At 37.3% G+C, this 14,475-nt stretch overlaps 1 protein-coding gene across 3 annotated transcripts in view; it reads left to right on the forward strand.

Annotated features, from left to right (window-relative positions):
- HMCN1 (hemicentin 1) overlaps positions 1-14,475 on the forward strand; it is a 474,548-nt gene that overhangs the window by 188,907 nt on the left and 271,166 nt on the right. For all 3 annotated transcript variants that reach the window (XM_032317251.1, XM_032317250.1, XM_032317254.1), the window contains exons 7-8: positions 12,754-12,874; positions 13,818-14,081. In XM_032317251.1, coding sequence (XP_032173142.1) covers positions 12,754-12,874; positions 13,818-14,081 — 385 coding nt within the window. The remainder of the gene's footprint in view (positions 1-12,753; positions 12,875-13,817; positions 14,082-14,475) is intronic.

Raw genomic sequence — 14,475 nt, forward strand, 5'->3', positions numbered from 1 at the left:
AGTGAAAGTGAAATATAACGGTTCATCTGCCTGTTTTACTCACCCAGCTCCCTGCCAATACTAGTTACTCAGTATTTACTAGGTGCAGTAGATTGACAATGATGAAGACTTTACTGCTCTGTTTTAAATAAAAATGGCCAAATTTAATGTTATGGTTATTTCAACCAACTTGCCCACAGTATGACTAGTGTTGAGTCTGACTTTTTGTGACCACAGTTGGAAAGAGTATAGGAGGTTCTGAGTCTCTTTTTTCCTCAAATACTTTAAGCATGACCTAAGTCCGCAGTGTCTTGAGCTAGCAGGTTCACTGAGGCAACTTGTTCTTACTTTCTGATTAAGACATTGGTTATTGATTGTGAAATATGTATAAGTGACGACATTTCTTTTGCATTATTGGCAATTTATTGCAAAGTATTTGAACCACATCTGCAGGTGATTTGGATTGCTACCAGTGGTATTTCTTCTAGTAAAACTCTTGCTTAGAAGAATAGGAATATTGCATGGCTGTGGTTTTAGCTCGTGCCTAACACACCTACCCATTCAGTCATCCATTCAATAAACATTTATGGTGTTTCTGCCCTGGGCCTTGTTCCCCAGTATTTAATGGGCACTAAGCACCTTTTAATTGATAATTAAAAACAGAGAAGCACTGAGGATTACTCTGTGAGTGAGGAGGGAGATGCTAAGGGGATGAGGTGATGGGGACTCTGTTTAGACAAATCTCTAAGCTCAGTCTCCTATAATTAAGAAAACAATAAAAGGACACAGTATCTATTATCATATTATCTTAAATTCATATCTAGTTCTCACCCCAAAAGCCTCTGGTTTTGCCGTTACCCCATTTCTAGAGTACAATTAGTGGCAGCTGAACAAAGGACACACATTACAATGGATTTTAAAGATAATAAGCTTATTTTGCTCCTAAACGAAATGCCAAAATAACATGTCAGGTTGATGCAAAGGAAATTGAGCTGAACCTACTGATACAAATACCACTGCTGACTTTGGCTCTCCCTTTCAGATGGCTAATGAGTGATAATGTTTTACATGTGCACTTTCTCCAGAAGAGAAAGGTCTGAGATTAGATAGTATATCCCTGGTGTTATCTCCCATGCACTCTGCTATCTGGAAAATGTCTGCTCTATTAGCAGAATTAATAATGGCTTTTTGATTATTTCACAAAGCAGTTTTTAATCCCAAGGACGGAGAACAATCAGTCTATTATTTGACCTTAGCATGGTATTCAAAGGCAACCAACGAACCTCAACCAATCCTGCTAGCTCCTGTCCATCACTAGCCTTTATGCTCTAGTCAAATATAGCTTTATACTGTCCCTCACCCCATCTCCTACCACATTCTCTTGCCCCATGATTTTTCTTACGTTGCTCCTTTTCCTAGAATGCCCTTGCTTTCTGTCTGACTTACAACTTCCACAGCAAATGACACTTTTATCAAGCCTTTTCTGACTTCTTCCATCTGAAAGGCTCTCCTTTTCCCTCTGGCTTTCTACTGCAATTTTTCTGCACCTCCCTCTTTGATGATTTTCCCCCTTAAATATTTTTTTAAATATTTATTGATTTATTTATTCGAGAGACTAGAGCCAGAGAACAAGAGAGAACACCGGCAGGGGGAGGGGCAGAGGGAGACTGTGTACTCAAGCAGACTGTACTGAACAAGGAGCCCAGAGAGGTGCTCAGCTCCATGACTCATGAGATCATGACTTGAGAGGAAATCACCACTTAACTGACTGAGTCACCCAAGCACCCCATGATTTCTGTACAGATTTTCTCTTTCTATTTTACTCTAGACCATATTTTATCACTGGCATATGCCACAATGCCTGGAAATGAACTGTATAAATATTCATGAATAAAACCTAACACATTTATTCTGATGACATCCAAGGAAGCAGGCTGAGGAGTTGATTTTAGCCTCTAGTTGATGTGCTAGTACGGAACACCTTAATTTGTCTGTGATTTAATATAATATATAATATAATATAATAAAACGAAAAGTAAATAAATCAAAAATAAAATAAAATGCTATGACAGTGGTAGTTTCTTTTCCTCTGTAGTTTTCCTTTAAAACCTTGGTGATTACGTTCCTGTGACTTATTAGGGCACTCTTACCAAACAGAGACAATGACTCAACTCCTCCATATAGGTCGTATAAATGACTCGGGTGTCTGCTGCAGACACCTCTGATGCTGGTGAAAACCTGTTAAAAAGAGGAAAGTTAGAATGTAAAGTTTTATTAAAAACAAAAGGGAAAGTCATCTTATGTCCCTAAATTTCCATTGTAGGGAATCTCCAAATCCTGGATATTATTTCTGAGCAATACAGATTTTCCATTCAGGGAGCTGTATCTATATATAGAATATTTGAATATAACCACAGAAACTCTCGGGCCAAATTTTGTCGTCTGTTCCTTCAGGGACACTTCCTACAAAGACATCAAATAATTGTCATCACCCTTGGGTTTTTACAAGGTACAAACTGCTTCTATTAGTCCAGGATTATCAGTGTGATCATGGAATCTAACACATCCCCTGGGTCACATTTCTGTTAAGTAAATTTGGATAAATTGTCCTTAGATAACCTTCCACGTAGAGAAAGATGTGTATGCAACCACATGATCATATTGGGATTCTGAGACTAATAGAAAATATTCTGGTTTCAGATGGCTATGCTGGTTGCCAGAGACTACTAATGGGTTTTCTAAAGATAAGAATATTTTGGAAATCATACTCAAGTGGCATAAACTTGTTTAGGAATCATAATTTAAAAAAATTCAAGTCTACAATGGACCACACAAAAAGATTATTATGCCTCCAATTATTCTCACCTGGTGACTCTTAAATAAGCATGAAGACTATACCAGGTGTTTTTTTTTTTTTTTAGGTTTTATTTATTCATTTGACACAGAGAGATCACAAGTAGGCAGAGAGGCAGGCAGAGAGAGAGAGAGGAGGAAGCAGGCTCCCCGAGGAGCAGAGAACCTGATGCGGGACTCGATCCCAGGACCCTGAGATCATGACCTGAGCCGAAGGCAGCGGCTTAACCCACTGAGCCACCCAGGTGCCCCCAGGTGTGTTATTTAAAGGAATTAGATACATCCTTAATTCAGATGTTTTGGGTCAATGGAATGCTTTATAGTGGATTTTTCCTGGAAAATTTCCCAGTTATTTTAGTGTGCTGATATCAGGTTATCAACCAAATGGAATGTTTCCTTTAAAAAAGAAATCTATAGGGCGCCTGGGTGGCTCAGTGGGTTAAAGCCTCTGCCTTCAGCTCAGGTCATGATCCCTGGGTCCTGGGATCGAGGCCCTCATCGGGCTCTCTGCTCAGCAGGGAGCCTGCTTCCTCCTCTCTCTCTGCCTGCTTCTCTGCCTACTTGTGATCTCTGTCTGTTAAATAAATAAATAAAAATCTTAAAAAAAAAAGAAATCTATACACTTGTGTTATATATAAATGCATATGTTTATTTATATGTATATATTGAAATAGAATTTATTCTGTGCTTTGGGTACATTTCTCTCCCTGTATCACATTTCTTTAAAAATACAATGCTTAATAAAATGATGGTATTTAAATCTAGCTAACATTATTATGTTTTGTGGCTGGCATGATACTTAGTCCATAGTAGGTTCTCAGTAAATATTTGAAACCACAATATTTCTTTAATTTCTGAAGAACAGTATGCCCTTCAGGAACAAATACTTCGAAAAGAGTTGGGCATCTTTTTTTATTATTTTATTTTATTTCTTTTTCAGTGTTCCATAATTCATTGTTAATGCACCACACCCAGTGCTCCATGCAATACGTGCCCTCCTTAATACCCACCACCAGGCTCACCCAACCCCCTACCCCTCTCCCCTCCAAAACCTTCAGTTTGTTTCTCAGAGTCCACAGTCTCTCATGGTTCGTCTCCCCCTCCGATTTCCCCCAACTCACTTCTCTCCATCTCCCAATGTCCTCCATGTTATTCCTTATGCTCCACAAGTAAATGAAACCATATGATACTTGACTTTCTCTGCTTGACTGATTTCACTCAGCATAATCTCTTCTACTCCTATCCACGTTGATACAAAAATTGGGCATTCGTCCTTTCTGATGAAGGCATAATACTCCATTGTATATATGGACCATATCTTCTTTATCCATTCGTCCATTGAGGGGCATCTTGGTTCTTTCCACAGTTTGGCGACTGTGGCCATTGCTGCTATGAACAGATGGCCCTTCTTTACACTACATCAGTATCTTTGGGGTAAATACCCAGTAGTGCAACTGCAGGATCATAGGGCATCTTTTTAAATTTAAGATCCACTACTTAATATCTTTTTGACCTTAATGAAATTACCTTATTTCATGAGTCTGAGAAAAATGGGAAAAATAATACCTACTTACTAATACATTAATGGTATAATTAGTTTTTCTTATACTCTTGAATATGTGTAAATTGAAAATTATTTTTATACTTTCATTAATGCAAATTATATGTGACTTTCCCCCTCTACTTTGGGCTTTTTTTTTTTTTTAAATAAAACATTGAAACTCTTTAGGAAAGAAAAAGCAAAGCCAGCTCTATCAATCAGATTTTAATTCAACTTATGATAGGACAGGTTTCACATTTAGTAGTAGGAGGAATTCTCACTGGCTTAATACAAGACAGTTAATTCCTTACTAATGTTACATGCCCTTTGGGTGTTGACAAGATGTTCTACTTTACACAGTCGCTTGGGAATCCAAGCTGATGGAGGCTCCACAATAATTTAGAACATTTGGCCTCTTCAGTTATTATAATGAGGGAAAAGACTGGAGGATATGCATTGAATTTTTAGAAAAAGGGAGTTGTGTCACTTCTGGGATGACACGACATCTCTGTGAATGGTAGTCATACTTTACTCCCTATTTTCATGGCCTAGCGATATACTGGATCTAGCTTGTAATGGCCCATAGAGGAAATTACACACTTTTCATTCCTACCTCTGTATTCAGTAATGTCATGTGGAAAACTTGAAATCAGCCTTGGTGGTATTATTTACACCAGCAAATGCCAAAAATTAAGGCTTCTCCCCGCCTCAGAAAGCAGTTTACTAATACACCACTAACCTGTCCTAAGGGAAAGCATATTTAGAACTATGTAACAATGGTAGGGGCGCCTGGGTGGCTCGGTGGGTTAAAGCCTCTGCCTTCAGCTCAGGTCATGATCCCAGGGTCCTGGGATGGAGCCCAGCATCCGGCTCTCTGCTCAACAGGGAGCCTGCTTCCTCTTGTCTCTCTGCCTGCTTCTCTGCCTACTTGTGATCTCTGTCTGTCAAATAAATAAATAAAATCTTAAAAAAAAAAAAGAAAGAAATGTAACAATGGTAAATGAATAGGTGAAGGGTATTATTGTCTGCTACCCATATACCCAGATCAGCCCAGAGATTATTATCCTAAAATGCTGTGCATAGACTTAGGTCCTATGGAAAGAACACTGAACTTGGAATGGTTGCCATTGAACTTGCTATCTAAACCTAGGCAAGTTATCATTTATTTGAACATCAGTTTATTTTCTCTGTCTTTTTTTAAAAACCTTTAAATTCAATTAGCAAATACACAATTTTTGATGTAATGTTCAATGATTCATTGGCTGTGTATAATACCCAGTGCTCATCACATCACGGGCCCTCCTAAATGCCCATACCCAGTTACCCCATGCCCCGATCCATCTCCCTTTCTGCAATCCTCAATTTCTTTGTGGTGCTATAAAGTCATCTTTGGATGCAGTAGGATTACGTGAAATAATGTGCGAACATACTTAACACAATGCTCCTAGAAAAATTCAAGATTCTTGATGAATCTGGCATTCACTAGTACTTAAGGAATCTAAGGAAAATTACCAACATTAGGCATTTAGATGGCTTTAATATCATTTGTTAAACCTGCACTTATTAAGTACCTATTGAGTAATATTTCATAGATGATGAATATGATATAGTTACTGCCTTAATGGACTTTCAGTATAGAGAGGTACTTAATAGGCCTTTATGCTTAAACTAAGAAGTAGATCCATGTGCAATAGAGCTGACCAGGAAGACAGCAGAAGAGTAACTAATGTTTCCTGGAGCTCTCCATGGTGCTTGTTTACGATACTTCACTCTGTCCTTTTTAACTGCTCACAGACTCCATTCCAGAAACCTAGACTCTGGTCTACTCTGCTCCTTCTTTTCTCTTACTCCTTTGTGGATTAAGGCTACTTGTTGACCACCTTTAGGATGCCAGTAAATAACAAATATAATTTTATCTTTGCCTCTGCTCTGCTCACACTGCAAGCAGCCTGTGTATTCCTGACTCAGACCCTTCCATGACTTAACAAACATGACATTTACAATTCAGAGCATTCATGAATTCAGAGTAATTTTGAATTCATGACTTTGAATTCAGAGAGTAATTTACTTTAATTCAGAATAAAGTTCATAATAGATCTTTATGAACTTAAAAATTGTATGAGTAAATATGCTTTATGAAATACTCTCAGAAAAACCCTCTGTATGAAAAACTGTATGAAAGACACTCAGAGGTTCTAGCCCATACAAATCCTGTTTGGTGTCTAGTGTCTAGAAATGTTCCTGTTAAGGTTGGAGCTATTATGCTGTTTCTAGATTTCCCTCTTCTTTTGATTTTAAAAGATCTTATTTATTTATTTGGCAGAGAGAGAGAGAGAAATCACAAGTAGGCAGGCAGGGGGGCGGGGGAAGCAGGATCCCTACTGAGCAGGGAAGCCAATGTGGGGCTTGACCCCAGGACTTTGAGGTCATGACCTGAGCTGAAGACAGAGGCTTAACCCACTGAGCAACCCAGGCGCCCCTAGATTTCCTTCTTCTTAACTGCAGAAGCAATGAGGTTAGAGTGGTTCTGTGCAGAAATGATACTTCAAGATATTCTGTGGTAGATAGATGCTTTTTGGAGTCAAATTCAAATAACTCACATGATCTAAATCTACATGATTTAAAGACCGAATAGAAAAATATTAAATCAGTAATTGTGGTCTTACTAATTTTATTATACATAAAGAAAAATGACACTAAAATAGCTAAAATAATTTGGAGGGGGAAAAAAAAAGAAAGAATATGCAGCTGGACTGCCTCCCAGACTCAGTTACAGAATTAGCTGAATATTCTTTGTTGCTCCAAGACCTTCATATGATTATTGTTCCTCCAATCCTCTTGTGTCCATAACATGTGAGAATCCAGAGCCTTCTCCCAATATTTCTGGAGTTTCCTGAAAGCTTTCTTATCTCCCGATTATGCGTATGTTCATTATAACTTCTGTACTTTGATGCAGGGCAAAGTTCAGCCTCATTAAAAAATATCCCAGGAAATCCATTAATAACAAGACTTTTGTGAATTTAGCAGGTTTAACTGTATGTAGGTTTGGTGTTCTGTCTTGAAGCACCTTGTCCCCTTCTGCTCTTTCCATGCCCCCTTCCTTCTTTTCTCTCATATGCCTCTGCTTCTGTCCTCTGAATTGTCTTGGAATTTTCACAATACTATTTTAGTGTAATCTCTAAAACCAGCATAATCAAATCCATTAAGATAGACATGAGAAATGCATGGGGTGCCTATAAATGTTGGTTTCTGGAGCCTCACTGAGTTTATATCACATCTCTGCCCCCTGCTGTATTTATGACTTTGAGCAAATTACTTAATCTCTCTGATCTGTGAAATTAGGATAACATACTCCCGTACAGAGTTTTTGTAAAGACCAAAAGTGATTACTTATACTGTTTTACAGTACGCATTTTTTATATGTTAGTATTTCTTTCTTTCTCTTTGTCCTTTTCCTGGTTCATCTTACCATCATCATACATAGGACCTTTTGTTCTTCTTTTTTTTTAAAGATTTATTTGACAGAGAGAGAGAGAGAGATCACAGGTAGGCAGAGAGGCAGGCACAGAGAGAGGGGGAAGCAGGCTCCCTGCTGAGCAGAGAGCCCAACGCAGGGCTCGATCCCAGGACCCCGAGATCGTGACCTGAGCTGAAGGCAGAGGCTTAACCCACTGAGCCACCCAGGTGCCCCAAGGACCTTTTGTTCTTATTAACACTAATATTTGAAAAAGGGAGCTCAGCTAAGAAACAGACTAAAATAATAGTTTATCTTAAGAAAACAGACTTAAATTATCAAGTAAACTATGGTACTTTTTTCTTAAGATATGTTTATTTATTTTAGGGAAAGAGAACACATGAGTTGGGGGAAAGGGCAGAGGCAGAGGGAAAGGGAAAGAAGCAGACTCCACACTCAGTGCAGAGTCCCACATGGAGCTGATCCCAAGACCCTGAGCTGAAGTCAAGAGTCAGTTGCTTAACTGACTGAGCCACCCAGGTGCTCCTATGGCACTTTCTTATAAAGACATTTTAATGTGATGTTTGTGTTCCCACAATATTATCAAATATTATTTTAATTATTTTAAGAGAATGATTAAAGAATGATAAATGCATACATGAGTGCCAGAGGTCTTTTTTAACTTAGTTTAAATCTCTTCCTTTTATTATTTTTAAACCATAATTTCGATTTATTTGTGATATCCTTTGCTCCCAGTTGGATATAATTTTGCATGAAAACTGACTTATTTGAAAGTATCTTTTATTTACAAAGCCTTTTAAATTCTATGCAGATATTCCTGCTGTTTATCATATAATATAGAAACATGAAGTTAAAATATTTTGTTAACTTATTATCCTTCATATTTTTGTCATTGCTCAGAGAATAGGAAACCCACATTCTTATTTCAGCATACTTTGTTAAATAGTGTATTTTAAGGATGAAAATTAATTTATTTTACACTAAGTCTACAGTGGTTATAAGGAAGCTCCCTATTCATCAACTCTGCTTTATTTTTAATGTATTGTTTAGTAATGGAAGATGCTGTATTTTCAAGCATGGGTAATTTCTAATTTTCTCACTGAGATATAAGTTATATATATAATATATTTATATAATATATAGATATAATATAGAGATACATATTTTTGCTTTATTATATGGAATTCATGACATATTTTCCTTTAGAGATAATAGAATAAGTGGTGGTACTGAGACCCCCACACTTAAACATACAGTCTTTTTAACCCTTAGGAAAGTGAGCTGTAGTCATTAGCAGCGTCCTTTATACTGAGAATACAACAAACCTGTTTTTATGGAGATGTAGGTTTTTTCTTTTCTTTCACTTTTTTTTTCTTTTGGGGTTTTTGCAGGTTTTGCTCAATGACAAAAAAATATGATAGCAAAAGGGACATATCTTCTCATCTTTCCTCTCCTTGTTGCTAAATAACAAGGAACCACAGTGATTTCAGGAAGGCTTTGTAGTTTGCAGAGCCCTGGGGATGGCATGTTTTTAATCATGGTGTGGGCTTAATCTAACTGCTCACCAGATTAAAATTTTATGTCTGGTTATGTATAATATAGGCACATATATTTCTAGTACATTCTATCAATGCTACTATCAAGTGGTCATTTTATCTTGAGAATCTTGATAATCAATGTAAAAAAAAATAATGGTGAACTCTTATTCATAAATGTTGGGTGGATTTTTGAAATGTAGATTCCTAGTCTCCACTCACCAAAGATTCTGATCCAGTAAATCTGGACTGGAGCCCAGAAGTCTGCATTTTCAAGAAACAACCTGAGTGATTTTGTGTAGCTATAGATAGGTGTTCCTCAGATCGTAGGTTGAAAGATACTGAGATGGAGGCTAACTCTGACTTATCTTGCCCTTGGAAGACAATGCAGCACTGTGGGGAAGACCCTGGAACCTGACCTTTCCATTAAAACCCCGCTTCTATAGTTAGAATGCCTTGTGAACTTGGGAAACTACTTAAAGTCTCGGTGCCCCACCTCCTTATCTGTGTGATGATGATAATGACGATATATATCAGATAAGATTGTGATGAAAATTAAATAATCCAATGTATTTAAAGAGTCTGGACATACAGGAAGTACCCTATAAAGATTAATGTTTATCCTGTCGTTCTCATCCAAATTACATATGATTTTTACACATGGGAGTCACTTCAGTGCTGAGTTATCATTCAATATTTAGTTTAGCCATCATCCTCTTTTTTAAAATTTTTAAATTTTTTTTTATAAACATGTAATGTATTATTAGCCCCAGGGGTACGGGTCTGTGAATTGCCAGGTGTACACACTTCATAGCACTCACCATATCACATACCCTCCCCAATGTCCATAACTCCACCACCCACTCCCTACACCCCTCCCCCCAGTCACCCTCAGTTTGTTTTGTGAGATTAAGAGTCTCTTATGGTTTGTCTCCCTCCCGATCCTATCTTGTTTCATTTATTCTTTTCCTACCCCAACCCCCCTATGTTGCATCTCTACTTCCTCATATCAGGGAGATCATATGATAGTTGCCTTTCTCCAATTGATTTATTTCACTCAACATAATACCCTCTAGTTTCATCCACGTTTTCACAAATGGCAAGATTTCATTTCTTTTGATGTCTGCATAGTATTCCATTGTATGTATATGCCAAATATTCTTTATCCATTCATCTGTTGATGGACAGCTAGGTTTTTTCCATAGTTTGGTTTTTGTAGACATTGCTGCTATAAACATTCGGGTGCGTGTGCCCCTTCGGATCACTACGTTTGTATCTTTAGGGTAAATACCCAGTAGTGCAATTGCTGGGGCATAAGGTAGCTCTATTTTCAACTTTTTGAGGAACCTCCATGCTGTTTTCCAGAGTGGCTGCACCAGCTTGCATTCCCACCAACAGTGTAGGAGGGTTCCCCTTTCTCCGCATCCTCGCCAGCATCTGTCATTTCCTGACCTGTAAATTTTAGCCATTCTGACTGGTGTGAGGTGGTATCTCATTGTGGTTTTGCTTTGTATTTCCCTGTTGCCGAGTGATGTGGAGCACTTTTTCATGTGTTATCTGGCCATCTGGATGTCTTCTTTGCAGAAATGTCTGTTCATGTCCTCTGCCCATTTCTTGATTGGATTATTTGTTCTTTAGGTGTTGAGTTTGCTAAGCTCTTTATAGATTTTGGATACTAGCCCTTTATCTGATATGTTGTTTGCAAATATCTTCTCCCATTCTGTCAGTTGTCTTTTGGTTTTGTTAACTGTTTCCTTTGCTGTGCAAAAGCTTTTGATCTTGATGAAGTACCAATAGTTCATTTTTGTCCTTGCTTCCCTTGCCTTTGGTGATGTTTCTAGGAAGAAGTTGCTTTGGCTGAGGTCAAAGAGGTTGTTGCCTGTGTTCTCCTCAAGGATTTTGATGGATTCCTTTCTCACATTGAGGTCCTTCATCCATTTTGAGTCTATTTTCACGTGTGGTGTGAGGAAATGGTCCAATTTCATTGTTCTGCATGTGGCTGTCCAATTTTCCCAGCACCATTTATTGAAGAGGCTGTCTTTTTTCCAATGGACACTCCTTCCTTCTTTGTTGAAGATTAGTTGACCAGAGAGTTGAGGGTCTATTTCTGGGCTCTCTATTCTGTTTCACTGATCTATGTGTCTGTTCTTGTGCCAGTACCATACTGTCTTGATGATGACAACTTTGTAATAGAGCTTGAAATCCGGAATTGTGATGCCACCAACTTTGGCTTTCTTTTTCAATATTTCTTTGGCTATTTGAGGTCTTTTCTGGTTCCATATAAATTTTAGGATTATTTGTTCCATTTCTTTGGAAAAAATGGATGGGATTTTGATAGGGATTGCATTAAATGTGTAGATGCTTTGGATAGCACAGACATTTTCACAATGTTTGTTCTTCCAATCCAGGAGCATGGAACATTTTTCCATTTCTTTGTGTCTTCCTCATTTTCTTTCATGAGTACCTTATAGTTTTCTGAGTATAGATGCTTTGCCTCTTTGGTTAGGTTTATTCCTAGGTATCTTGTGGTTTTGGGTGCAATTTTAAATGGGATTGACTCCTTAATTTCTCTTTCTTCTGTCTTGTTTTTGGTGTAAAGAAATGCAACTGATTTCTGTGTATTGATTTTATATCCTGACACTTTACTGAATTCCTGTACCAGCCATCATCCTCTTTAGGAGGTTTGAGCCAAACTATAGTCTAATCTGTTCCTTTTATGTATTTCTAATACTGTATCATATTAAAGATTTCTATTTCTCCATCTGTCTTCTTCACAAGCCATAAGCTCTTAGACGTTAGGGACCATGTTGTACTCATATTTGTGTCTCCAGCACCTAGTGCCTTGATAGGGACACTGCTGACTGAGCTGGGGATGCTGGTTGGCTCAAATATGGAGAGTGGTCAAGAGTGCTTGCCCTGGCTGTGTCTTCCCAGAGGCAAATAAAAAGGAAATATTTTCCAGAACCAAACCTGGATAGTAAGGGGAGAAGAGTTAGTCATTCATTCATTTCATCGATATTGCTAAACATCTACCATGTAAACCAGAGTATACAAAACAAAGATTTGTATCCTCGTGGAGCTTTTACAGATTAACTCCAGGGCTATTCACTGGTGACTGAACACCTGTATCTTTTAACATTGGCTTGCAGTGTATTACTGAATTTTATTTTAGGGCAGTCCTCTGGGATATGTATTATAAAACTTGCACTTAAGGTGTAGAATCCTAGTTAAGTTTAGAACACCCAGATCAGATCTTCAGTTATTGGACATCCATCCTAATTAAACACTCTATAGTTTCCCATCCTGGTTAGTGTTTATTGTGACTGGTAACCTGGATCAACTGATGGGATTTGTCTTTCAACATTTTTCAGACTTCGAGCAGTGGAAGGCACTCTGTTCGCATCACTGGACTTAGTACTATTGATTTCCGAGCTGGTTTTTCGAGAAAGCCCACCCTGGACTTCAAAAAGACAGTCAGCAGACCAGTGCAAGGTTTGTATGTACATACTACCAAAATTGACATGGTAGATATCCAAGCGCAAAATATTTCTCAAACTCTCTGTGATTTTATAATTCTGTTGTATTTAACAAAATTGGGAAACATAGCATTTGTACTTTAAGCATAATTGTATTCTTGGCATAGTCTTTTTTTTTTTTTTTTCTCAAAGTCTAGTCCCAAGACCAGTGATACTGAAATTACTCAGAGAGCTTGTTAAAAATTAAGATTCCCGGGACCCACGCCAGCTCTCCTAAATTAGAACTGAATTAGGTTGGACACAGGAATACACATTGTACCAAGCACTGCAGTGGATTCCTAAACTTACTGAACCTTTAAAACTACTGACGTAGGTCTTGAGACTTTTTACTGACATGTATAAATTGCTGTGTTGTTAAGGTAAAAAAATGTGGATTTTATGTGTCTACATAGCTAAAAAATTAAAAGACATCATGTATTATTGTGAATTCAAAGATAAAATTCCTGCTGCTTCTTAAACCTTGTTCTTCTTATTTTATTCATGCAGGATCTATTCATTTAGTTTTATAGCTAAAAAATGCTTAATCCTACTGTGACTCTTCAAATTTCCTTTTTTATTGTTTATTTATTTTATGGTTGTAGTTACTAGAGAGATACAAAGAGTGAGTCTTTAAAAATAAATATTCATGTTATTAAACATCATGTAACACAGTATTCACAATTCTAGTTTTTCCATGTATAAATATTGTTAAAATAGATAAAAATAATTATTAGGATTTCTAAAGTTTCTGTAAATATACACTATTTATGTAAAAAAGATTCTATAATTAAGCCACAATTTATAGGAGAGTTTGTAGTACTCATGATACTTATCTGTTATTATAATGCAAGAATTTATTTGATATATATAACCTCCATTGCATGTTACTTATAAATAATAACAAATCCTTTCTCCTGTAGGAATACCTACGTATGTGCTGCTCAATACTTCTGGAATTTCCATCCCAGCCAGAGTAGATCGTCTTGAACTTCTGAGTACCTCAGGCAGTTCTCTTAAGACTATTCCTGTTAAATACTACCCAGACCGAAAACCTTATGGCGTGTGGAATATTTCTGACTTTATACCACCGAATGAAGCTTTCTTTCTCAAAATAACAGGCTATGATAAGGATGATTATCTTTTCCAGAGGGTATCAAGTGTTTCCTTCTCTAGTATCATCCCAGGTGAGACACCATGTTACTGAACACTGGAGTGTTAATAGTTTCAGGGAGTGATGTGGTCCTAAAAGAATGAACTCTAATGTAAAAAAATAATATCTTCACATTATTACTGGATTATCAAATTGATGGGCATCTACATTTAAGTAGCAGAATTTTTCTTAATCATAAAAAGCACATCCAAAGTTGCATGTTATGTCTTACTGATTGCAGATCTGAAAATTCTGATTGCTTCACTCCGTGTGAGAATGGAAACTGGGAAATTCTGGTGCTCTTACTCCCCTCACCTCAAAAAAAAAAAAAAAAAAGTCTGGCACACATGTGTAATGTTTGATCAAGCTACCTAAATTGGCCAAATGGGTTAAATGTTTATATTGATTGTCAGAAACCTACTTTGTGA

The sequence above is a fragment of the Mustela erminea genome, chromosome 17 (genome assembly GCF_009829155.1).
Source record: "Mustela erminea isolate mMusErm1 chromosome 17, mMusErm1.Pri, whole genome shotgun sequence".
Classification (NCBI taxonomy): Eukaryota; Metazoa; Chordata; class Mammalia; order Carnivora; family Mustelidae; genus Mustela; species Mustela erminea.